At 45.4% G+C, this 21,968-nt stretch overlaps 1 protein-coding gene across 1 annotated transcript in view; it reads right to left on the reverse strand.

Annotated features, from left to right (window-relative positions):
- Positions 1-1,321: 1,321 nt before the first annotated feature.
- The window catches only part of Akap13 (A-kinase anchoring protein 13), a 291,723-nt gene continuing 271,076 nt past the window's right edge, over positions 1,322-21,968 (reverse strand). The window contains exons 27-37 of the mRNA XM_032895110.1: positions 16,463-16,539; positions 15,761-15,942; positions 15,544-15,626; positions 12,737-12,931; positions 8,948-9,109; positions 8,082-8,152; positions 7,580-7,624; positions 4,710-4,760; positions 3,579-4,028; positions 2,259-2,589; positions 1,322-1,437 (exon numbers count right to left, since the gene is read on the reverse strand). Of these exons, the coding sequence (XP_032751001.1) occupies positions 1,322-1,437; positions 2,259-2,589; positions 3,579-4,028; positions 4,710-4,760; positions 7,580-7,624; positions 8,082-8,152; positions 8,948-9,109; positions 12,737-12,931; positions 15,544-15,626; positions 15,761-15,942; positions 16,463-16,539 (1,763 nt within the window). The remainder of the gene's footprint in view (positions 1,438-2,258; positions 2,590-3,578; positions 4,029-4,709; positions 4,761-7,579; positions 7,625-8,081; positions 8,153-8,947; positions 9,110-12,736; positions 12,932-15,543; positions 15,627-15,760; positions 15,943-16,462; positions 16,540-21,968) is intronic.

Below are 21,968 nucleotides of genomic sequence, written 5' to 3' on the forward strand. Positions count from 1 at the left end.
ACACAAAATAAATAAAACAAATTTAGGCTAAAAAATTTAAACCAGGACTCTTCCAAGTAAACTGAAAGATCTGTCCCTGCAAGACCAGCTCGCAGGTCATCAACAAGCACCAAGTTACAGGTTTGTTTCTGCACAACGGTTCAAAGCCCCACGCTTCTGAGGGCAAAACCAGGAACTGAAGGCCACGTGTGAAGCCCAGACCTTAGTTAAGTGTCCCTCCCAGGGAGTATGCGAGCCTTGGAGGGAACATTACCAATGAACTGTCCTGCACACACGAGCTGGTGAAGGCCTCAAGCATGCACAGATCAACGCACGGAGACAGAGGGCAAGAGGAGAGACAAGCAGCACTTGACAGCTTCAAGGGTAAGAAGAGCGCAACCAAGCAAACTGCATCTGAAAACCGTATGTGAGGAGGACCTGTGGCTGGGGGGTGTGCACACAGCCATGCCTCAGGGCCAGCTCCCTTCTCGGTATTGGCAAAACCATTAGAAAGACTTAACTCCTGCACTGGAACCTACTTTTCGTCAGTAATCCCAGAGAAGCCTCAGGGCGAGACCCAGGGGCAGGTGGCTGGGAGCATTAACAGGCTACACACTTTCCCATAGCGAGGTCCAGTAACAACTAGAAAATGTCATACTGGGGAGAGTGGTGAAGAGTCCCCTCTACTTCCTTTGTGCCCAGAGCATGTAGACAGGCATCTAGGGCAGGCAGTATGTTTCTTCCTGATCTGATTATGAAGTCAGAGAGCTCAGCCTAGAGTGTGGAGGAGATACAGGCACTGCAGACTATGCTCGTCGGTGCACATCAGGCCTCCTGCTGTTTCACAAGCATTTGTTGTTCTTCCTGAAAGGAAATGAGGAATACATACAGAGATGGGTGGTGTGTACACAGGGACCATTTCAAGGGACCCAGTCTCAGAGGACCACAGGGTGCCACCTGGTCAGTAGATGCTTGCCCTTGGGCTAAGCTCTCCTGATGTTCGAGAAGAACTGTGTACACAGCTGTGTGCTCCATGTGTCCATGAAGACGGTCACTGTACACAAAGTCGGCACTATCTGCTCCTTGACTCTGGTTGGATTCCCCCAAATACAAGGCAGAGCTCCAGACCTCATTTGGAAAAACCCTCTGAGCTTTTGGGAAATCCCGACATGTCTCAAACTATTCCATACTTCTAGGGTCACTACCTTCAGTGTAACACCTGAGTGAGGCCAGGCCCACCCAAGCCCTGGGCAGTCACGGGTTACAGCTGAAGTGGAGTCTGAGTGTCCGTCCCCACCCCCCACACAGGTGCTGCTCCTTCTTGTCCAGGACCTGGGGTAGCTCAGGAGGACTGGACGCTGAGGGGCAGTGGGCGTCCAGTGTAAGAGACTTGTGCACAGGGGCAGCAGGAGTGCCCCGGCAGCTCCACTGTCAGGTCAGGGTTGGAAGGTGGCTGCCCTGGCAGAGGAAATGGGTCAACAGAAGATCTCTTCACCCTCTGCTGGCACTTCTGGAGCAGGGCCATCTGCAACCGTGAAACCAAGAGTAAGAATAAGGCCCTTCTGACGTCACTTCCTACAAGTTTCTATGCTGCGACACGTAACTGGGGTTCTTGGCACATACTAGTGTTCATGTTTGTGACTAGGCCTAAGAAACAGAAATCTCCCTCCCACACAGAAGAGAGCGCTCAGTCCTAATGGGTCCACAGCACAGGACCCAGGACGATGTGAAGTACAAACAGGGAGGCTCCATGAGCTCCGTTAGAGGAGCTCTCAGCTACAGTTTCTAACTTCTCCTGGGGACATGAGCATATGTATGATCTGCCTTATCCACCTGAAGGCTCAACACCCAGGCTTGCTGCTGTCATTGCTTTCCTAGGCCTAGCACAGCAGTGAGGGCTGGAATGACCTGTAAGGGCGGTACTCTGCCTCAGGCATCTGTCCAGCCCTTGCACAAGCATGTTTTCCACGAGTCCCCTGTGCAGGGATGCCAGAGGCCTACTGTTATTCTGGAGCCAGGCTCTCTCACTGAGCCGGAGCTCACCAATGCACATTCGCTTGTGGGTGAGCTGATGGATCCTCCTGCCTCTGTCTCCCATCTCTGGAGAGAGAATTCAGGTCCTTATGCTTGAATGGCAACTATTTTACCACATGGGTCATCTCTGAGATCCCTGAACAAGCATTCTTGGCAGGTAGGCTTGGCGGGCAGCAGCCAGCTTGACCGCTGTACACCTGAACTGTGGGTTTTTTAGCCCATCACCACCCTTTCTGACAACTTACCACCAGGCTGAGTGCGGCTTCCTTTGCTCTTCTTTTTCTTCTCCTTCTTTTCCTTTGGCTTAGATAATCCAAAGAGTCGGGTGGAAGTGGAGGTGCTGGACGGGGCCTGGCTCTGCCCCTCTGGTACTTTTGTTTGGCTGGCTGAGCTCAGTATATGGAAAGGCCCCTTATCTTTCTGTGTCCGAGAAATGCTGTTCCTTTTAGGAGACACTGAGAGTTCTGAGTCCAGTGAGCCTGATTTGGTTATAGAAGGTGTAGACAGCGAGGAGAACTCATCCGAATTGGGCAAGAAGGACGGGACCCGCATCAGCCTGCCATGTTTATTTGAAACCTGCACATGTACAAGAGAAGGCATTTAAACCAGAAGCCACCAGCATCTTGGTGGTACATTCTAAAGAACTGACAGTAACACCCCACCCTTGTCAAAGTCCTGCTGATCTTAGTAGGACTGAGTGGATCCACCCTTCTGATGGTAAATGCCACAGAGCCACCTGCTCCTAGCTCAGTGTTTGAGAGGCTCTCCTGAAGGCACATTGTCCCTGACTGTGGGAGGCATCACTTCAGTTTTCTTTCATTGTCCAAGGTCAATTAAAGGGCAGTATGACCATAGTTTTAAAAGACAGTGAGATGCGCACACTCCCAAGCTATTTATCTACTTCCAGGGTCCATGTTCCCGGGCAATCAGATTATCCCGTTTACAGTAACATCAGAGGCAGCATATTCAATGACAGAAAGCCTTTCTGAACAAGCAGCAGCTGCACAGAAAAGAGAGAGTGCAACAGCATCAAACAATTCAGGCATTATACAGAGTGCAGCTGACTAGAGTTCCTTGCCCAAGATACATCATCTGTGCACAAGAGAGGTGACCACCTTCTGTCGCTTGCTGGGCTCTTCATGTCACTGACCCTGCTGATCCTCCGAACAGACCCTTTATCTTGTAGCAGAGCTACTCACTGCTGACTCCCGGCCGCAGGCATTGTCGGTCAAGGGCCGTTTCTCCTCGCTATGCTTCCTGTTTGTAGCGACACATGCCTGACTTACCATGTGCTACACAGGACAAGGCCACTCTCAGGCTTCCATTACCTTCTCTGAGCTATACTCCCAACATCTCTGCCACTCTCCTCAATCTCCTGGAGTGAGACTCATCTCCTCCCTGAGTCCAGGGTAAAGCAAAGCTGCGTTCAGCACAGATCTCTCTTCTGATTACTTTCATGTGACTCTCAGGGAAGGATGCCTATAGTCGCCCTCCATCACTACCTGGTCTTCACAGTAGAAGCCCTCTCCTCCCTGTCTGGTGGCCTAGCACAGGCTCTTGGGTACCTGGCAAAGGTCCTGCTCCATCTGCCTCTGGCTGAGCCGCTCTGCATCCCTCTTCAGTTGTTCCTGCTCCCGTTCCAGCTGTTTCTGGGCAGCCCGTAGTCTCTCTAGATCACACTGGTAAGTGCCCTTCTTCTGCTGGAGCTCTTCGCGGTCCCTCTCCAGGTCCTGCTGCCTACGACGGACTGTCTCTTCCCGCTCGGCCAACTTGGCCTCTCGGTCTCGAAGCTCCTGCTCACGGGCCTCCCACTCACGTTCACGTCGTCGCTTTTCCTCCAGGTGCTGTGCCTGCTGCTTCTGCAGGTTGGCCAGGTCCTGGCGCTGCTTCTCCAGGCTCCGCTGCTTCTCCTGCTCAATGAGAGAGCTGGGGCGGGATGCACTCCTTGTGAGTACCTTCTCTGTCAGCACCAGCTTCTGGTCCTCAATGTAGCTGTCTTGTTGTAGCACAACACCCTGTCATGGCATAGGGAACAGTCATGGAATGGAGGTCTAGGAGAAAAGCCACCGCCAGGTCCCGCCCTGACCCCGCTCTAGGAGCACTGGCACAGAATGACTCTTCCCATATGTTTTAAGGGTTTGGTCTTTATATTTCAATTTATCTAGTATGTGCAAGCATGCATGTGCCAAAGGTAGCATGTGGAGGTCAGAGGACAGCGGGTGGGAGTCAGATCTCTCCTTCTACCATGTGGGTCTTGAGGATTGGGCTGAGGTTGTCAAGGCAGGCATGTTACCTGCTGAACCACCTCATTAGTCATAGGCATACGTTTCCTGAAACTCGTGATACTATGTGGTGAGTGCGTGTGTTGTATAGGAGGGAGAAGGTAGGAAGGAGACAGGTAAACTCGTCAGGAAAGGAAGGGAACAGGATAAGGACTGTCCCTGGGAAGTACAGAAGTGCCCGAGAGCCACTTTATACAAATACCAGAGAGGGATAAGGAAGGGCTTTCTAAGGTGAGACAGCCTCCGGGGAAGGAAGGCCCCACATGCCGTAATGTCTTCATTTCCTATTGGAAGCCTATCGTCGTAGGCTTATTTATCAACACAAAACTCACAAGCCCCAGAGACTGAGGCCGACAGAATGTCTGGGCTGTGTTCTCAAAGGAGCAAGCATATAGCTAGAGACGGCGCACATACCTGCAGCATGCTAAGGAGCTCGTGGAGGTGCACAATGCTCTGGACAACCTGCTAGCAAAGGAATAAACATTCATTTCAGTGTTTCTGAGCACCCGAATCTACCACATCACACGGTCACATCGTTAGAACACAACACAAATAACATTTTAACGAAATCTTTGAAAACTGAAAGAACTGAGAGTAACTGAGTGCAAGCAGCCAAGATTAAAGATATGCGCATGTGCACATGTGTATCCCCCTATAAAAGGCACTACACAAAGCTTCCACTTCATAAAATGATTAACATAAAAATAGTATTTAGTCAAAGTTAAAAAAATTCCCTTAAATTTATATTAATTTTATGAATGATCAAAGCCAAAGGAAACATGTTCAATTAACTTCTCTAAGAAAACTGTCATTTCTGGAAAACTTAAGTTAGCAACCTTGGCTCATACATAAACTTCACCAAAATACAATGTAACCCATTGAAATTACAAGTGTAAGGGCTGGAGAGATGGCTCTTTAGAGCACTGGCTGCTCTTCCAGAGGACCTGGGCTCTATTCCAAATGCCCACATGACAGCTCGCAACTGAGTAACTCGGTTCAGGGATACACTGCCCTCTGCTGGCCTATGCAGGAACTACATGTAGGTAGTTGCAAGTAGTTCACAACCTTACATGGAAGGCAAAGCTTCCACACACATACAGTAAAATAATAAGAAAGGGGGCTGGAGAGATGGCTCAGCATTAAGAGCACTGACTGCTCTTCCAAAGGTCCGGAGTTCAAATCCCAACAACCCACATGGTGGCTCACAACCACACCCTCTTCTGGTGTGTCTGGAGATAGCTACAGTGTACTCACATACATAAAATAAATAAATAAATAATAATAATAAAAAACCCTGACAACAAAATAATAAAAAGGAAAAAATCCCATAAAAGACCTAGAAGAAAATAAAAGGGAAAATAAGAAATATAGTTCAGAAACACAAATTATCAATTTATAAAAGAAATACAAATAGCCAATTACATAAAACATTAAAAAGTATTCAGGGGCTAGAAGTATACCTCAATGCTTGAGGCTCTGGCTTCAAACCACATTGTACGCGTACACAAATCAAAAAATGTTATGTGAAACTATCAAGCCAACCAAGTGCCAATTTAAAGATGGTAGCCCTCAATGCTGCACAGAGAACCGAGGACAGAGGTGCCTGGCTGGATACACTACCCTCTGTCATGCAGTAATAAGGCATGGCAGGGAGAACAGAAGAGCTGTGTAACGAATGCAATGTGCAAAAGAAGTAGAAGGATTAACCACCAGACAGATTCAATTCAACTGTAGGACGGGACAGAAGTAATTAGGATGCACCTGTCCCTCAGCAGGCCTTGCTACTGTGCCTTGGGAAAATGGCACTGGGGCATTGAGAGACCTCTGGACGGTCTAACTTGGGAAGATATAACAGTCATTGCTCTTCAGTGATGCCTGGATTTAGATGACTTATGTTATTAGTCTTCACATTTTTCTTTTTATAATACTTAAGCTTCCTTCCGAGAAACATTTCTTATTGCTCACATTATAACAGGGGGCACAAAAACCTGCTCACTGCAGCTGGCTGTCACAGGGTGAAAGCCAGGCACACTATTTCCCACCAGACTCCTTCCCTAAACACAGAGAACTTCCTTTCCTGCAAGACAGCCTGGTGTCCTCCCTGTGGGGAAATCAGATTCTGGGGTGAGGTATGTGCTGCTCCTTGTCTCCCTGGAGCCTGCTGTCACCAAGCCCTGCCCCTGAGACAGATTCAGAGAGGAGCAGCAGCCCACAGGGCCTTGGCCCAGGTTATAGCAGAGCAGTCCTTCAGCAAACTCCTCAAGCAAAAAACAAAACAACATCCTCTGGATTTTTGCAGGGAGCACGGGGAGGAGGAAGTAGTTCACAATTTCAAAACAAAACTCCCAGGGGTTTAAGATAATATAATAAATGCAACAACAAGAAAGAAGGAAAGACAAGGAATAGCTTTGAGAAACACCCTAAAAAGGCATGGGTTCAAGTGTGCAGAACACACAGATGCAAGGCTCAGCACCAGCACTTGTCGGGGAGACAGCAGCGACCCTGAAACTGATTCTGACAGGCCTCTGGGGGGGGGGGGCTTAGTGATAGCAGGCTCCAGGGAGGCAAGGAGTGGCACACAGCCCACCCCAGGCCACCAGGCTCTCTTGCAGGAAAGGAAGGGTTGCAAGAGGCAAAGTCAGCTAGGATAAGAACTTACTGAGAGAATTCGCTTCAAATTTAACCCCCATACTCCAGACTTGTGGCCCCTTGGATTTCTGTATTACAGGAAAAGCTGCTACAAATTCTACCTAGTGGGCACTGACTGACGCTAGGTTGGACAAGGTTGGACAAAAGCAAAAGGCATCAGAAGAAAAGAAAATCTTCCTTCTCTTTCAGCGGTGGCACACAACCTTTAATCCCAGTATTCAGGAGGCAGAGGAGGGCAGATCTCTGAGGTCACAGTGAATTCCAGAACAGCTAGAGCTACATAATGAGACTCTGTCTCAACAAACTCCACTAACCCAACCCATCCCAACCCAACCCAACCCAACAAAAATATCAATCAACCAACCAACCAACCAACCAACCAACCAACCAACCAACCAACCAACCAACCAAGAAACAAAACAAAACAAAAAAAGGTAAAATAGAAGAGTCAATCAGAGAGTTCTTCATTCATAGTATATAACGTTCTGGTAAAACATCAGGACAGTGGCTTAAGCCAAGAGAATGGACAACTATACTCTCAGTTACTCATTTTATAGCTATAAGATACATATAATGGGAAAACAAAAGTATTCTTAATCCAATAAATATTCTAAAACAGCTCATAGAATCCTTACCTCACTGTTTCTTTTAAGCATAAATACCAGGTTAGCATTTCCACCCTATAAAACAACAAAAAAAATGCATAAAAAAACAAATGAAAATTTTGATGTAAAAACTATACTCAATATAACTAAAAAGTTACATTGTACTTCTGGCTTTCCTTCTTTTCTACCACAGTATCCCCACAGAGGGCATGAAGAGAAGTTGAACTGGTTTTTAACTAAAAACAGACCATTATAGGGTCCAGATGGTTTGCAGTCACCGAGCAAGCCGTTTAACGGAGCTGGTCCTGCTAAGGCAGAGTGGAATTGGGTGAAAAGGACAGTTTAAGCCAGGGGGCCTAATTAATATGGGCCTCTCAATTGTATGGTTTGCTCTAAGAATGCGCTTTCCCTAGTAACCAGTAGAATTTCATTGAGTGGTAACCCAATATCTGAGGCAGATCAAGAGGAAATTTTTCAAAAGGTAATGAACTGAAAGGAGGTGTCCACAGGTTCACGGGTCTGAAACTCATACCTTTTTCAGGCCACTATCAGATTCTGTTCTCCTAAGATCTTGGCCATCATCACCCTCTTCTTTCTCACCTCCTAAATAAAAAAAAACCAAACAGATATGCTTAAAGTTGTAGGCGAGGTGAGCCAAGAAAACAACAGAGTTTAGGAGCATTAATAATTCCGAATCCTATTAATATTGAAAATAAAAAAAGACCAGGAAGCCACTCAGTAGCATAGCCATTATTCACAGCTTCACTAATGGAGAAGCAGGAAAATGAAATCCCAAACAAAGCACAAGCACAGCTTAGCAACCCTTACTTGATGCTTGGGGCCAGAGAGTCAGAGGGTAAGGATTTTTGAACACAAGTAATAAGGAAACATGTGGAAGATGGGACTTTGGTCCAGACACAGAGTTACTGGCGGACTCATACAAACCTTAACACACAGTGCCCAGAGATGGCGGTATACAGTATTTTGAGCATGCTGTGTCCCTACTGAAACTTTTTTTTTTGTTGTTGTTGTTTTTCTTTTTTTCAGAGCTGGGGACTGATCCAGGGCCTTGTGCTTGCTAGGCAAGTGCTCTACCACTGAGCTAAATCCCCAACCCCTACTGAAACTTTTCAAGTGTGGAGTTCCCAACTGTGACCTGTCAGCAAGTTTTGGACTCTGCAGCAGTTTGGACTTGAACTTTTCAGATTAGAGATGCTCAAGGCCTCTGGCTAGAGTTGGCTTAGCTGAGGAACAATGACAAGAAGCTTACGGTCCCAGGAGAACATGATTCTGGCAGGAATTCCTGCGTGCTGAAGACTCTCATAAAGACAGTTACTGACGAAGGGACAGAGGACGGAGCTATCAGTGTGAACTGCAAAGGAATGATGGATGGTTTACCTTTGGAAGCATTCAGCTGATGACAGTCAAATCCTCCAAAGGTCTCTGCTCTCCGGGGCAAAGAAATGGGCCCAGCCATGACTTCCTGCTCAGCAGGGCTGCTGATGGGCTGCCCAAGTGTGCCACCAAGGCTTCCACTCACCAACCCCTGAAGGATTTCCACTGGAAAAAAGCCAACAAAACACTCAGCTGGGTATCTACCTTTCTCCCACCAAGAGGAAATGATATTATGGCAACAGACTGGATCAGACTGGATCAGGAAACCCCAAAGCATGGGGCACCACACAGCTTTAGTTGGGCTCTACTGGAAACCGAGAGACAAATGTCACCTTTACTACCTCGGGCCTGACACATCTGTAAGGGGACAGGAAGGCAGAGCAATTTACTGTGAGGAGAATGGTTTCTGGAGTGGTTTCAAGGTAGCTGAAAGGACTGAAGAAGTGAGCCAGTTTGAGAACAGCAGGTAAAACAGGCTGGGTTTGCTCCTCTGACAGCAGGTAGACTCCAGGGACAAAACACCCTAAGCTTCGGGGTCTTCCAGTGCAACCCTTAACTGTTAACTGGAGATCGTCCCTCGGCCAGGCCCATGGAGAAGTTAGAGAGCAGTGAACAGGAACAAAAGGGGTGGACCAGAGAGGAGGGCCAGAGGGAATCAGAGGCACAAAAAAAATCTTAACAAGCATCAAAATTTTAATAATGTATTAAAAACAATAATAATAGAAAAATAGGTGTTTAGTATTTTTGGGAGACAGGGTCTTACTATGTAGACTAGGCTGACCTTGAATTCATAGAGATCCACCTGCCTCTGCCTCCTGAATGCTGGAATTTGCGTTTGACCCAAAGCCCAGCAAGAAATATTATAGAAAGTAAAAAATTTCAAGGAAAAATCTGAAGTCAAATCTCATATAAAGAAGAGGCAGAAAACAGGAATATCTGTAGATAATTAGAACACACCAGGAAGTTGTTTCCATTGAATAAACTAGATAAACATTGAGGACATGACGCAAAGCACAAAAGCACATAAGTCAAAACAGAAAACCAAACTGGTGTGGCAGCAGCTCTGCCATCTCAGCTTAGGAGCCCGAGGCGGCAACACGTAGACAGGCCAGCATGGTCTCGGAACAAGGCCTAAGCTGAAACAAAACAGAAAGACAAAGGGAAGAAACTAGGAAGGTAGAACAAGTCAAACTCAGAGCTGGCAGGAAAAATAATCACAGAAAGGAAAGCTGAATTAGCCTGTAAGAGTAATGTACCCACAGAAGATGGCACACAGGTGAAGGATTATTAAAAGTGACAAATATTGACCCTAGGCAAGAAAGGAGCAAACCACCTTGAAGAAAAAACCAAAAAAATCCAAAAAAACCAAAGAGAGAGCAGAGAGGATACAGAGAACTACAACTCAAGAACGTGTTCCTGAAGTTGCAGATATCTGTAACCATATTATTAAACAGACAGCAATCCCCACAAGGACCATATGGCATACTTTATAAAAGCTTTGGACTGAAAAAACACCCTTTGGTCATCTAGGCAAGAAACATGTGACTTATATGGAGAAAATGAAACTGTTACCAGCCTCTGAGCATGATGGGAAAAACGATGTGACCTGAGAGTAATTAATATACTCAGGTATGAAAATACTAGCTAAAGATTTCATATCCAGAAGATCCTTTGAAATCAATAATGGAGTCAGAAATATTATTTTGATGGGCCTTTGAGGACACTGACCTAAACATGGGGTTCTATAAGCATGAGCCTAAAGAACAAACACTATGCGTCAGCTAGGAGTAGCGTGCACATGCATGGTTACAGACCCACGTGTAACTACTTAAGAAGGGATGGATACGGGAGATATCCAATATAAGAACTGTATTGGTAAGAATAGCAGTATCACTCTTATACTAGCACCAGTGTTAAAGCATGACTGGGACATTGATAAAGGATATGCCTTTAAATGTATTTTTAATTAAAAACATCTCTCTGTCCCCCCCCCCTCTCTCTGTGTGTGTGTGTGTGTGTGTGTGTGTGTGTGTGTGTGTGTGTGTGTGTGTGTGTTTGTCCGTGTGTGTGTAGGAGCAGGGATACAGTGTGGAGGCCCCTTTTAGTATGTGGCTTCTGGGAATTAAACTCAGGTCATTAGGCTTTACAGCAAAGTGCCTTTACCTAAACTAAGCCATCTTATCGAGCCAATAGAGGCTATTCTAATTCTATATTACGGGCATCCCTGAGAAAGACTATCCACATGTGGAAAGGAGACAAGCATAGGTAAGTGATAAGGTTCTAAAAATAAAAAAGGCAACCTGAAATGTGTAGTTCGATCAGCTACCTCCACACGCTCTAGCTCAATCCACTGAAAAGGACAGCACAGTAAGGACTAAAAACCTCACAGCAGCCACTATACTATCCCTGGTGCCTAGACTGTGATCTTAAACATTTTTCACTAAAGGAGACCAGAAGTCTTGAAGGAATGAATGCATCAGTAAACAACTAAGGATCCCTTAATTCCAAGAAGCAAGCTCTGTACTGTGGCCATGCCACAGACTTAGAAGACATAGGAGTGGGGGACATTGAGCTTTAAATGAGGTTGGGAACTGCTCAGAGATCTAGAACCCATGAATTCACAGTAAGGTTATTTTGGGGCTGGGGACTGATCACAAGGCCCCTTGTGCATGCAGAGCTCTACCTCTGAGCTACAACTGCAGCCTCGTGACATGTGTACAACGTAGTGCAGGTCCTGGCAGAGGACTCGCACAAACATGTCTATTATCTTGAAAACCAGCAGACAAAGGAGGACAGCCTTCCCCTGTAGCATTCAGCCCTTTATCCCACAATTCCAATTCTGAAGAAAAAGGACTACCTAGGGCCTGATGCTTCCCTGGGAAAGAAACAGTACCACAGGGACACACATTATCAAACTCATCAAGTTTGAATAACTCAGCTTCTGAAACCAGCTGTGATCGAAGGATCTAGAGGACAGAAGGGCCATATGGAAAAATCCAACCCACGGTTCAAAAAGCTCAGCTACTCCAAGGATGAAGTACAGGGCAAGCATGGGGATGGGGGCTTGTAGACGGCTCAGCAGACATGCAAGGGCAGTTTTATGCCAACTTGACACAAACTAAACTTTTTTGAGAGGAGGGACCCTCAATTGAGAAGATGCCTCCATGAGATCGGGCTTGTGGGCAAGCCAGCAAGCAGCACCCTTTGGTGGCTTCTGCATCAGCTCCTGCCTCCAGGCTCCTGCCCTGACTTCCTATGAGGATGAGTGGTGATATGGAAGTGCAAACCAGACAAACCCTCTCCTCCCCAGCTTGCTTTTGGTCACGGTGTTTCCGCACAGCAATAGTAACCCTAACTAAGACAGCAGGTCAAGGCATTTACCGTGGGGCCATGCCTGATGACCTGAGTTTGATCTCTGGGACATACGCGGTGGCGAGAACAGACTCCCCAAGCTGCCTTCTTACTTTCATGTGTACATCTCGGGATGTGTATTCCCACACACATGCACAGTAAATACCTTAACCTTACTTAAAAAAATAAAAACAGGAAGAAGGGGAAATATTTAAGGGATTGGGGAAGCTGCTCCTGACAGCAGGAAGTTAAGTACGATGGGGAAATGCAAAGGCTTTCAGGGGATCTAACACATTTTATTTCTTAGCTTGTGCAGTGGTTATTAGGATAACGTTTACGTGACACTTCACTACACCGATACTGCGAAGTTTCTGTACTGGTGCTTTATCTATTAACATTGATAGGGGACATACGGAGGGGCTGATGCTGTGTGTAAACTACCTTCACTGATTGCACTTTTCATCAGTGGTCCTCCTTTGAGAGCCTCTTCTGTGTTGGAGCGGAAGAGCATTCTCGGGCTGTGTGTTGGGGAGCAATCCTCAGGCAAGGGAGTGCTGCACTCAGTCATGTCCCGGAAAATCATCTCCTTCTCTTCCAGCAAGAGGAGGATCTGCTGGTCCTTCTGCTGAAGTTGTTCTGCAGGACAAATGGAGAAACCACTTAACTTGTCTGGAATTGTAGAGCACAAGATGACCGAGAGATGAGCGCCACCTTGTGGTGTATGGTGGTATATGAGGGGAGGGCACCACAGGAAATGCATCCCATCCTGAGCACAGTATTGCCTCTGTACTTTGTAAAGCTGCCCACCACCCGTTCTGTCCTGTGAAGCAGCATTTCTGATGCAACTGCTCCACACTTTGTCTCTGCTCCTTTCCTGACTGTTTCTCTCTTCGCTACAGTCTCGCATTGGTGCCAAGTTCCTGCAACTGCTTCAACTACAGAATCTAAAGAGTTAATCCATCTTAGGTCTTTTCCTGTACCAATATTTATTCCCTCTTTCTGAAACATTCCACCTGTGCTGCCCTGAGGCTATCAGTTTCTTCCACAGGGCATTTTATGGGTCCTCTATCTGCAATGGGATGGCACAGCTGGACTGCCCTCTATACCCTGCACACTTTTCTGCTGGGGCTCGCATTCTCTTTCAGCTGCCTCCTGTAATCCCCAGCACCCTTAAACCTGCTGTATTTTCTGAAGGTTAGACCACTATCACGTGAGTATCTCAACCAAAAAGAGGGTACCATCAGGACAGCAGAAATTAATCTTCCAGCTGATTCACCTCCAGTTTATGGTTTATTCCTAGCACTGTATCTCCCAGGTTAGCCAGCTTGGTAAAGTGCTATCTTTGTCTATTCTGTCCCATTACTCACATGCAGTTGTCTAGTTTTTTTTTTTTTTTAATTTGTTCTTTGGCAATTTCATACATGTATAAATTGTATTCCTTTACCATAATTTCTTTCCTACCTCTACTATCTGATCATAAGTCATTGGATTCCTACAGCCTTGACTTTGCTGTTTTATTCTTTTGTGACTGATCACCACTGTGACCATGGGTTTGGAACTCACTGGAGTCTGATGAGCTCCTCAATGGGGGCCCTTCCTCCCAATTCCATCAGCAGGGAGGGGTAGAGCCCCTATCCCGGCTTTACTCTCGGGACCCACTGCAGGCATTCATAGGTGCTGTGGAGTGCGACTGTAACCCCTGTGGCACGTCCAGCAGCCAACATTCATAGCCCTTCTCCCTGTCCCGGAGCTCTTGCATTTTTCCAGCTCCTTTCCCACCACCATGCTCCCAGAGCCTCAGACGGAGTGGTGCAAATGTCGTGCTTAGGACTGAGCACTCAACTGTCACGAACTCATTCTCAGCATCCTGAACAGACATACATCTCTGGTTGAGGCTGGAAGTAGCATTTTGATTAATAACCTTATTTCTTCATCCGTCTGCTTACCTACTCATCTCTCACTAACTTATCCTATGGATTTTCTAAGTGGTCCATTTCCAGACGCACATCTACTTCCTCAAGCAATTCTCCTAAAAGGGTTCAACACTTGAAAACAGTTACATTAAGAGTGTAGCACCCTGTTTGTTCCCTTTGAGGTCTCAGTTCCCATCACTTGCCTTTTAGACCATCACTGACCCTTTCGACCACCACTCCTGGCAGACAGATTACGTTCTTTTCCATGTATCTATCCTTTGGAAGCAAGGTAATTTTTCTTCCAGATATAATTTATGCAGCAGGTTTTGTGAGACTTACAGAGGCAGAATGAGCATATGCCAGATATTTTATATGGCCCACCAGACCAGTCTGTGGCTTGTCACTCATTCATATACTATTTGAGTAGTGGTTCCATCTAACCAACTGCACAACAAATGTTAAGGCAGATTTCATCCTTGTCATCCTAATTACAGGCGAATAGACTTGATATTACGGGGGTCTAAAGGTAACCATTTCTTCTCCTCTCCCGTCCTTGGTGTTACTAAACTTTGTTCACTTAACTCCTGGCCTTATTTCTACCCAAAGAAGTTTTTAAAAAAATTAACTAATATATAGTAAAGACAAGAAGACTACCAGGCTCTACTGTTTAATGAGAGAAAGTGTAGTATCAGAACTCTAGAGCCGAGAATGCAGGGTCCAGAATTCAAGGCCAGACAGGATTACATACCGAGACTTGTCTCGCAACAAACAGAAAACAGAGAGGGGTAAGGTTCTGGCTCAGTCATTAAGCCCTGGATGTCTGGCCTTTGAGGCCTTCGATTGTGTCATCTATCCAATGGGAGGCAGACAAGACTATATGAAACACTGTGGGTAACTGAGCACTCCTCCAACAGTGGAGCCCAGTGCATCTGTGAGAGTAACAGCCGAGAAGGCCAGGGCATGGGAAAGGAGAGCAGACTAACTGGAGAACTCCCAACATGGCAAGTTCTCTATGCCAAGGCATAAACAAAGTCACCTGTGTCCAAAAGCCCAAACACCTTCCTAGGGCTGGGATGATTGTTCCTCTGTGTGTGTGTGTGTGTGTGTGTGTGCGTGTGTGTGTGCGTGTGTGTGTGTGTGTGTTTTGCCTGCATGTATGTCTGTACCTCACATCTGTCTGTAACTCCCCTCAAGTTACAGACAGCTGTGAATAGCCATTTAGTGCTCAGAGTTGAATCCAGATCCTCTGCAAATGCAACTGTGTTCGTAACCATGGAGGCACCTCTCCAGACCCACTAGACTATTCTTACTGCTGTTCCATTTCCAGCTTTTTACCTTTTAACTCCCGGGCTTTGGTATCCAACAATCTCTTTTCTTCTTCATTCTCACTGGGAATCCCTTCATCTTCATCTCTGTTCCTGACATCGAAATAAAGCAGGATGAAACAACCAACCAACCAACCAAACAAGATGCCTATGATGTCAGCTATGTGTGTCTTCAGGAAGTTACATGGAGGTACGGGAAGAGTGGAAAAGGCTGGTGTCTCACTTACAAGGAGTTGATTGTATCCTGAATGATCTGAATCCAGCTATTCCGCTCCTCTCTGGAGCTTGCATGGACCTCCACCATCTCTGGATCTTTCACCCCCATACTGATGAGGAACAGGCCTTTCTCCTCATGGGCAACTTCTCTTACAATCAGTTTCTTTAAGGAGATCACTGTTGACTTGTGGTCCTGGACAGAGCAGGGAGGCAAACATAAGACATGCATACGGTACACTAGCTCTTGAGGACAGCTCAGACTTAAAGTAAAATCCGACACCTTTAAATGCATATGACAGTGAACAAAATAAAATCACTTTAACCCTCCTTTAAAAACTCCCCTAGCTTTCAGACAAGCATTTCACCATTCTACTCAATTTTGTACAAGCTCTGTTTTCTGAATGATGATTCTGGAGACACATTCCACAAATAGATTTCTATTGTGACCAAATCACCAAGTGTTCAGGGCATTCAAAAAGAATGAAGGAACATAAAATAACTTTGCAGTGGAGAGGAGTAATAACAAAAAGCATCACAGGAGCACGTAAGAAACTATTCAGAGGAGTCATCTGCTGTGAGTCATGTGGTTTTCAGTGACAAGGTGAGCCACAGCCATATGACAGACATAACAATGCTAGCTGGCCACACTTTACACCCAACCTAGCTGGTCTGAATATGACATTTCAACAGAAGAAGGTAAGAATCCAGCTTACCAATGATGCAAATACGTATTTCTGGTCTTTTTCTTGAAGGAAAACTAAAATATCAGTGAGAAGAACTGCTTGAACCTCTGCAAAGTAGAAGTGGGAGAGAGAAAGACAAGCTTTTCATAAAGTCAGGTTCAGCAATCACTCACCCTCCCCCAACAGTCTGCAATTCTGCAGGATTCAGAGCTGCTCACTGGGATTTAGAGGCATTTTATTCTATCTTTAAAGTCCTCAAACTTATTTTGTTATCTTTGATGAACTATACTATCTAGCATCTTACAAATCTTCAGAAATTGTTGTTTTCAGCAGTAAGTATAATAATAGTATTACATACAGTGAAACCCCAGCTTTTTTCTATTAGGAACACGAGGAGAGAATATAAATTTCAGATAAAAAATGGACAATATAAATTTCTTTATGATATTGGTGCATGGAGAAATAAGAAATTCACACCTTGTAAATTGTGTCACCTGTAGCTTCACCTTCCTGTGATGTTTTAAGGGACATTACTTGACCCACAGAACAGAGGATTCAAACGTACAAAGTGACTTGGCAAAGCAAATAACTGCTTTCGTGCTAGAGGCATTTTAGGCACTTCATAAGCCTTCTCTCAGAAAAGGTTAAGTGATCAGTCCTGAAAAGATACATCTGTATTGCATGTGTATGCGTGTGTGTGTGTGTGTGTGTGTGTGTGTGTGTGTCTGTCTGTCTGTCTGTCTGTCTGTCTCCCATAAGTTGACTTTGGGTACTCTTTCTTACCTTAATTTTTAAAAAATATTTTATTATAATTCACTAAAAGTCTCTTCAACAGAGAAAAATGCTGTTTTTTCTGTTTTTTTGTTTATTGGGTATTTTATGTATTTACATTCAAATGTTATCCCCTTTCCTGGTTTCCCCTCTGGAACCACCCCTTTCTCTTCCCCCCTGCTTCTATGAGGATGCTTTCCCTCCCTCCCACCCACTCCCACCTCACCATCCTGGCATTCCCCTATACTGGGATCAGGTATGAGAGGAGATGGGGATGATATTCATAGGGTCAGGAATTTTCACCTTATTTTTTAAAACAGGGTTTCTTTTACTGAACCTGGCTGGGACTTGTGATTTTTCATTGGACAAGCTAGTCAGTAAGTTTTGGGGATCCTCCTGTCTCTAATCAATGCCCTTCTTACCCAGGTTATAGGTATGCATCACTGCACCTGGCTTTTTATGTTAGTTCTAGAAATCTGATTCAGGTATTGATATATGCATAGAAAGCCATTCAAAAGGTGACTGGCCAACTAAGCTATTACTCTGTACTGCAAAGTTTTAGTATAAAATACTTTTAAGAATAAAGGTGAGGGTCTGGAGAGATGGCTCAGCAGTTAAGAGCACTGACTGCCCTTCCAGAGGTCCTGAGTTTAATTCCCAGCAATCACATGGTGGCTCACAACCATCTGTAATGGGATCTGATGTACTCTTCTGATGTGTCTGAGGACAGCTACAGTGTACTTACATATAATAAATAAATAAATCTTAAAAATAAAGAATAAAGGTGAACTTCAATGATAAATAACAAGCAACCTTTACCAACATACTCCATGAAATATTCTTCTGTCTTCTGCACTCTCCTCTAGTGTGGGAGATGAAACCCTGGGTTCTATGCACACTAGGTAACCACTCTACCTGAGAGCTAAACCCACAGCCCGCAATTTGTAATCTTTTCCAATTTCTCATTATATTAATGGGAAAGAGCAGCCAGGAAACTGCCCAGAAGTGATGTGTAGCAATATTTACGTATGATAAAGCAGAGCCTTTCTCATATCCCTTAGAGAATAAGACTATTAGGTTCACATTCATAAAAAACTGGGTTCAATCCCCAGCACTGCATAAAATAGACTGAGGTGTGTATATACCCAGAATCCTAGGACTTGGGGAGTTCAAGGTGACCCTCAGCTGAGTCTGTGATTAGTCTGGGATACCCGAGATTCTCTTACCTCCTACTCCTCACAAACAGGCCAGAGATATTTTAAAGCCATCCTATCCTATCCTATCCTATCCTATCCTATCCTATCCTATCCTATCCTATCCTATCCCATCCCATCCCATCCCATCCCATCCCATCCCATCCCATCCCATCCCATCCCATCCCATCCCATCCCATCCCAGACAGCTTTAATTGTTGACCTGACACAGCCTACAGTCGTCTGAAAGGAAAGCCTCCACTGAGAATTTGCCTAGACAAAGAAGGCCTGTGGCTATGTCTGTGGGGGAATAGTTGATCATTAAATGCTAGGGGAGGCCTCAGTCCTGCAGGCAGTACAATTTTCTGGATGATCCCAGGCTATGTAACAAAGCTAGCTAAGCAAGAGCCTATGAGCAAGACAGAGAACAGATCGACACCCAGCATTTCTTTTTTAAACATTTATTTATTTATTATGTATATATCATACAGCTTTCTGCCTGCATGTATGCAGCTGAGGCCAGAAGAGGGCACCAGGCCTGATTATAGATGGTTGTGAGCCACCATGTGGTTGCTGGGAATTGAACTCAGGACCTCTGGAAGAGCAGACAGTGCTCTTAACCTCTGAGCCATCACTCCAGCCCCCCAGCATTTAAGTTCCTCTCCTGACTGTGACCTGGAAGTGTAAGCTAAATAACTCTTTCTTCCCCAATAAATTGCTTTTTGTAAGAGTGTTTTTAATCACATCAACGGAAGGGAAATTAGAACACTTTCACAGACATACATACTACAGCAGACTGTTGTAGCTTTGTAGGTAGAAGCGAGTTCAGCGTCTACTGCTGGTAGTCAGTTCTCTTTCACTCCATTACAACAAAACCATGTGTGGTTTTGAGAGGTAAGAAAGATAAGATATTAAGTTTCCTCTTGCTCCAGATCTAAATTTAATTATTTGTAATATATGACATGAGAGCTGAGGGAGGACTATTTGGGAAGGAGGACCAGCAGAAGGCAGTGACAGAATAAACAACCATGTATGTGTATTAAAATATAATGAAACCCATTGTTTCATATGCAAAGAAAAATAATTTAAGGAATATTCAGGGCAAAACAATCCACGTTTTGTCTAAACTATCATAGTCAAACTAAGTTGAATATAAATTGCGTAAGTTAAACATGACACACACTATCAGGGTGACACTTTTGATCCCAGCTCTTAGGAGGCAGAGTCAGGTGGGGTTTGAGGGAAGCCTGAGTGAGTTCCAGGACAGTGCTACATAGGGAAACCCTGCCTTGTAAAGCAAGCAAACAAAAACCAAACAAGGCCACAAAGCCACCAACGGGCTGGTGTATGGGTCAGCGGCATGTAACACTCAAGTAGATCGGGGTTCTGCCACCCCATGCCTACTCAACATCTCTAACCAGACCCTGGAGCTTAAATCCTCATGATGTGACCAGCCCTCCAGCATACAGAGGGACATTTCCTTCACTCCCTCAAGGAAAACGTACATCTAGGCACATCTAGCTGGCTGGTGAGAGCTACAAGGCTGACCCTTTCCGTTTTTCCTCTGGAAAGCGTAGCTGATGGCTCCTTGGGAAACAGTGGGTTGACTTATGCAGCCCATCACCCCTTCTTCAACCTCTTGCTTTTTCAACTGGAACTCCCTACAACGCCACACAGCCGACAGGAGCTAAGACATCTAAGTTGCAGCCTGGACATCAGTAATCTTCCATGTGTTATCATTAGTTGACAAGGTTTTTTTTTAAGTTTACTTTAAAATAATTCAGATATTTGCCCAAACTAAGTTCTAAAAGCATAGTTTCCACTTTGTTGGGTTCTGAGGTTTATATGAGCAGTGTTACGGATCAGAGAGGAACAATCCCAGCCCGTCAACAGGGTGTTCGATACAGTACTGGCTGTTCTGGGCATGAGTTCATAGGGATGTGAAAAAGACTGAGCGGCAAACGTTCTCGCAGGGCAGGCATTCTGGGCAGACACTTACTGTTCTGTATTGGTCTGACCGCGGCTTTCTTCCAGCAGCTGGAACCTATCTGTTTTTCTTTTGAGACTAAACTGCTGTATGAAGGAGAAGTATAGAGCGCAGTCTCTATACAGCAGCTCTCAAAAAATTAGGTCCTAGGAAGAAGGGCAGGCATCTCTGAACTGCCAGCCTGCTTCAAAGACTGCCTCAAAGTGGGGGTGTGGAGAGGGGTTTGGGCTAGTGCCCTCAGACCACCACAGAACAGTAGGGCTGGAAAAAGGAATACCTTAATTCAGGCTTATCACAGGGTATCTGAAACACTGCTGACTAATGACAAGGGACACTTTAAAAATTATCCATGCTTTTTTCCCCACTGCTGTGCAGGCATTGGTAGGTGTTTTCTGAAATACTCCCACAGTTCCAATGTGACTTCCAATGCTCTCTACACTACCCACAGTTACCTTGAAAAACAAACAAGCAAACAAAAAACCAAACGTAACATTGACTTCACCCCTTTTTTGTGTGAAACCCTTTCATTGTGAGCCTATACTATGCCCCATAACCAGCGAGAGCATCAAGTGCCAGCTCCTCAGCATGTGAAGGGCACCTTGGCAGCCAGGTCCCAGCAGTTTCTTGTGTTTCTTATCTCCTATCACTCTCTGAAGTTTGTCCGGGAGCCCTGAAGATGTAACTTTCTCTGGGTTCCCAAGCCCTCCCAACTCCATGCTTTTCCAACCTCCAGTGTTATCTATCTTTTCATTCTTCAAGCCTTACCTCTACTGCCATTTCTCCTTCCTCTTATTCTAGCACCCACCACACTGGAGAACAAGGGCCTCTTTCTTGCATGTTGGAAGGCAGCTGCCTGGCAGGGACTTCTGTTACTATGTCCTAAGCATGTTAAAGCTATGCTAAGGGCAACTTTGTACTTGACAGCAGACACCTATCAGCACTGTCTCGTCCCTGAGACAGAGAAGGAACTATTCCTTCTGACACCTGAGTGCTGTTGGGACAACAGAGCAACCGAGGCCTGCTCGGATCCTCAGCTCACTAGCCTAGGGCTGTGGCAGAAATACTCGAAGCTGTTGGGGAGTTAACTCACATAGGCAGGATGCTTATCCAGTCAAGGTTTGATAAAACTGACCACCTTCATAAAAGTAAGATGTAGTGATGAGTTAAAAAAACAAACAAACCCATTTCCTCAAATTACTATAGGTGCCTGATGAAAAGCGAGAACTCATAAAGACAAACGGAAACCTTCAGTGATCTAGAGAAAAGTGAATGCCACGAATATCATAACATAGTAACAAGCCTAGTTAAAATAAGTTAGACTTGTCTTTCTCAGAGTCTTAGAAGGTCTTTGGAAAGGATGGATTCTCAACCTCCAGACTCACAGTCCCTGACTCAGACAACTCTGACCCCAACCCCACCATGGCCACTCAACACCTCTCTGGGGGAATGTCTTCCCCAACAGTCTACTTCCTGTTGTTGCCCTGCACAGTGTCTGGATGTGAGTCTTAGGAAGAAACCTGGTGGTGTAGTCCAGACGAGTGAGTCTGGATGTTTCCTGTTCTCTGCAGGCACACAGACGCGGACA

The sequence above is a fragment of the Rattus rattus genome, chromosome 2 (assembly GCF_011064425.1).
Source record: "Rattus rattus isolate New Zealand chromosome 2, Rrattus_CSIRO_v1, whole genome shotgun sequence".
In the NCBI taxonomy this organism is placed as follows: domain Eukaryota; kingdom Metazoa; phylum Chordata; class Mammalia; order Rodentia; family Muridae; genus Rattus; species Rattus rattus.